The 4,572-nt window shown below is 38.5% G+C and overlaps 1 protein-coding gene across 1 annotated transcript; it reads right to left on the minus strand.

The window, feature by feature from the left end:
• Window positions 1-294: 294 nt before the first annotated feature.
• Window positions 295-3,858, minus strand: LOC114750513 (paternally-expressed gene 3 protein-like; the record flags this gene model as incomplete). The annotated part of the gene is made up of 6 exons (XM_028939107.1): window positions 295-615; window positions 942-1,062; window positions 1,301-1,425; window positions 3,448-3,492; window positions 3,638-3,716; window positions 3,786-3,858. Coding segments are annotated over 6 exons (632 nt in total), but the record flags the coding sequence as incomplete, so codon positions are not given.
• Between the last annotated feature and the right edge of the window lie 714 nt (window positions 3,859-4,572).

The raw sequence follows: 4,572 nt of genomic DNA on the forward strand, positions 1-4,572 counted from the left end.
TCCGAAACCATTGGTTTCAAATTTTAAAAGCTAAGACCAAAATGAAGTCAAATTTCAGAGTTATTAACCTACTTAGTATCATTGTCTTTTTCTCGAAAAAGAGTAAGTATTGCATCCTATTCCAAATGGTGCCTACGCATTCATCCAGGTGAACCAGAGAGCTTCTCCATGAAACGAGGCAATGGACAGATGACTCGGAGTTTAATATATAATTTTATATATATACGCTAGTCTGTCACGCTACACAAAGTCCATCCCTTCAGAACAATACAAACGAGAAGGTTATATAATAATCGAGCTCAGCCTGTTTCTTCCTTTTACAAATACACTATTATTCTATGGCATCTTAGTGAACAAACAATGAATGAATTACATGTTCGCTCTAAACAAAAATTGCAAACAAAATACTACTTCCTCATTAAACTTTCATGGGAAGGATGTTTTATGGCCATTAGTCTCTTGGTGAGTACTTGTACTTTGTCCCTCATCCGCCGCTTTTCCTTCAGCCAGCTCTTCTGCATCAGTCAGTTTTGCTGGCTCTTCTGCATTAATCGGTTTCGCTGGCTCTTCTGCATTAGTCGGTTTCGCTGGCTCTTCTGCGTTAGTCGGTTTCCCCTGGGACAGTCAGCAAATAATTATCATCCTGGTGGTTTGAAAAATAGGAGTCTTTTCTCTTACATGAAGAAAATTGAGATATGATGTGGTTATTATATCTCAATTATCATTACTTACCAAGAACTGTTCATTTTGATTATCTCTTATCAAAAGGCAAAAGATTATCACCAAAAAAAAAAAGAAAGGCAAAAGACATTTTTCATTCACAATTGTTTTTTTAAATTTTATTCTCCTTTTCATTCTATTTCGTTGATGTACCTAACGAATCCTAAATTTCGAAGTAGCTGGAAACCAACTAAAACGTTGAGCATACTGCATAGACTAACCTTGTTTCGATCACGCCATCCAAGACCAAATGGACGAGAAAGCAAACCTATCCTCCTAGCAGGCACATCTGGCATCGGTTCTTGATTATTTCGTGATGCTGGGGAGCCAGGTTGCGAAGACCTATAAAGCAACAGAGACCTAGGGTCAACATAATCAAGGGCCCTGTTTACCATCAAACATATAGAAGTTACTCTTGTATAACCTAAAGGCTGCACCTATTCCCAGTTTTATTCTTATGGAAAGAGATGTTAAGCCACATGTCCCGGGTGGACCTAAATTTCACGACAAAAATTTGGAAAGACAAAACATTTCAACCATAGAATTACAGTTAGCTAGATATTTGGCAAACTTGACACACCGTGGTGATGCCTGGACTTTAACTTGGCCAGACTGATACTGCAAGGTGGCCTCAAGCATCGATTCTGCCATAACTGCTCTCTTCTCCATTTCAGCAAGCGCAGTAGTGGCTTCTTCATATTTTTCCTGCCATCAATTATATATGTAAATTGTAATGTTACAACAACAACAACAACAAAAACATTATCCTACTAAGTGAAGTCACTGCATTGATTATGATGCCATTAGGTTTTATAAATTGTAATTTGTTGCAATCTGAAAATTTACCATTGCATTCAACATAACAAAGCAATATACTGAAGCGTAGACAAAGATATGACCAAAGACAGACAATTAGAGTTTAAAGAAGAGAGAAATAGGATAAAACAAGGCATAAGTAACTCATCTGAACAAAATGTGAAAATGAAACTTCATTTCTAGGGGCAGGATAGAGAAAGGACCCTTAAAAGGAAATCTGGAAAAAATGGGCAAAGTTGGAAGCATCGTTTCTATGAGAAAAACAGATGAAACTGAAAGACCTTGACCAGATATGAAAATGAAAGTTCATTTTAAAATTCAAGTCCAATATCCTTGTCAAAATGCGAACATGAACTATCGGACATGACACTTTGACATCCCAAGTAGATTGACAACACTAACTTTCCAAGAAAATTGATTTGTTCGGCAAAGCAATTGAGCAGATTTGTCAAGTAGTAACGAAGTGGCCACCAGTGTAGTCCCTTCACAAGGATTAATTATAAAAGCCTACATATCCACAGAAAACCATACGAGAACAGGCCTCGATGAGATCTCTAGTTTGCTAAGATTGAATCATAATTCTTCCCATGGGCCCCATTGCAAGAGCCTGCTCAAGTTATTTCAGTCACATTTTGGCTCCCATGAAGAGGAGGAAATTTAAAACACTGACTCCTCACCAAAAGCGGAAACAAACGGGATATATTTAATATTTCAATTGTCCAAGAAGATAGCTTTCAAGACAACTGGTGAAAGTAATCAACTAAAAGGAGGGGCAACAAAAGAGAAATAAATGAATGTAAGCTCATAAGACCAGAAACAACAAGTGCCAAATAATCACTCAAAAGAAAAGCTTAAATTTTTATTTCCGGTGTGTAAAAAAGAAATCTTAAATTTAATCCACTAAACAATAAATCTTAAAAAAAATCATCCAGCTGTATCAACCACTGATTGACAAAATTGGTAGCCATCTATCAAATGGTATCTTCTTTGTTAAATTGGCTTATGAGATACAATGGGGGCCGTCAAAAGTGACCAAATGGAAGTGATCTAAGCTTCAAGGAGTATGTGGCAACTAAATGTCCCTTGGTGTTGCAAGCTATTCGTGCGACTTGTCTTGAATGAACAACTATTGATTAATGCAATACACTTCTCTAGGGGTCTCTATTCCTCAAGCCAGTGTGGGGAAGAATTATTCCTGCTTTCAACATGTTTCTTTCCTTTAACAGACATTACAAGATGAATTGAATGGTGTCTGAATAGAAGATTATAGCAGGTGTGGCAATGGGGGATCTTCTTTGTCATAATTTTTTGGAAGGGGGAAGTAGAAGGAATGATAATATTGTTGGCAGTGGCAACATTGTGACTATGACTTAAGCCACGATAAAGATCATACAGATAACAAGCATTTATCTCTAGGCAGCCCAGTTGGAGGATACCCCACAAGATGACAAAGGAAGAAGCGATGCAGTGCGTTATTAGTGATCACAAAAGGATGCATTAGACAAGGGTTCATGTTCAAAATGGCATAGCATCGCTTGAATGTATGACTATGGGCATGCTTAATGGGGCTTAAACGTGTGGGAGCTGGGAGAGAGGCATGTTTGTGCTGGAAGATGGACTCACTTGAAGCTGTCAAACAGCTTTAGAGATATCTGAGTCAGATAGAACCAGAGAGGGTCTAGTTGAGATCGCGAGAAGAGCAGGTGAAACTGTGAAAAAGACTAGAGTTAGATGGAAAATTACATAACTCTCCTATAGCATGAATTAGGAGTTACATATCGTAACAGTGTCTACTATGCTGAATAAACTCTTTTCCATGCTCACCACATAACATGAGTTGTAAAGCAAACAAAAGATGAATTAAGAATGATTAAAAAAAAAAATTGGGGGTGGGTTTGGGGGCCCTGGAACCTGAAGCACTTGGGCAGCATATCTTGTGTTTTCTGCATTCCTGCTCTGCAAACCTCACGAGCATCCTCAGTGACCTTCTGCTCTTGCTCTACCGCATCAAGACCTAGGAGATTACCCATAAACCCTTCAACTTGCACAAAAATATTCTTCTTCTAAACAAAGTAAATAAGAAATCAAACAAAACTGAGACCTGAAGCATAGCAGTTTCCTGCTCTTGCTTATCGGAAGTGCCTGCTGAAGCACAGTGATCTTCGTGCTCCCTGCTCAACCTGCGACTTCATGAGAAACTCTCAGAAACAACATTGAAACTCAAGACACCAAAAAAATCATATAACTACCTTTCTTGACAGCCTATGCTTTGTAACATGTTCAGACTATCAGTGCCACAATCAAAGGTCAAGTAAACAATGCCTATGCAGAATTTTGCAAAATGTAAAGAATAGCATATAATATAATTATTCTTGGGCAGAAATAGTCCATCGATATGGGATTCATATTTTGCTCAAGTTTTTAAAGATGAAGGCCCCAGTGGCATCAATCGATGTGCTTCCACTGTATTAGGACATGTACAGCGGCTGGTTTTAAGATTCAGGTTTCAGATCTTTGAATCTCAGAGACAGCATCATAAGTTTAATGAACAACAACTCTGGTAAAGTCCAATTAAAAGTTTTGGAAGCATGAAAGGCTAAAATTATATGGAGGACTCCAAGTAGCGGCAGTAAACCCTATCCTCAATCCAAGCTACTAAGAAGAATTAACACGCTAGAGTGTCCCATAAAGTATCCTCATGCAACTAAATATAGACCGTGACAACCCCAAATTACCTTGGTCATCAATGGACCCCCTAGGAGCATTGACATCCAACAATTCAACTCTTAGACACTTTACTAGGTTTCTCTCTGATCAAAAACCTTCAAGACGTCAGAACCCTCTGGATACAAGCCCTTCCCAGAGCTGTCAGCCCACAAACTTTGACACCAATGATGGACAGCCAAGTAGAGTGACAAACCCTCTGCAAAAGCTAGCTATGGAGGTGGGAGAACAACCTATTAGTTAGAAAATCCCATCTTACCCTTCCCTTTGGTTAGTCGTATTTTGGCATGAGGCAAAGACTATCATGGAATA

Source organism: Neltuma alba, unplaced genomic scaffold, assembly GCF_004799145.2.
Source record: "Neltuma alba isolate B1F8T4 unplaced genomic scaffold, ASM479914v2 tig00001101_pilon, whole genome shotgun sequence".
NCBI lineage: Eukaryota > Viridiplantae > Streptophyta > Magnoliopsida > Fabales > Fabaceae > Neltuma > Neltuma alba.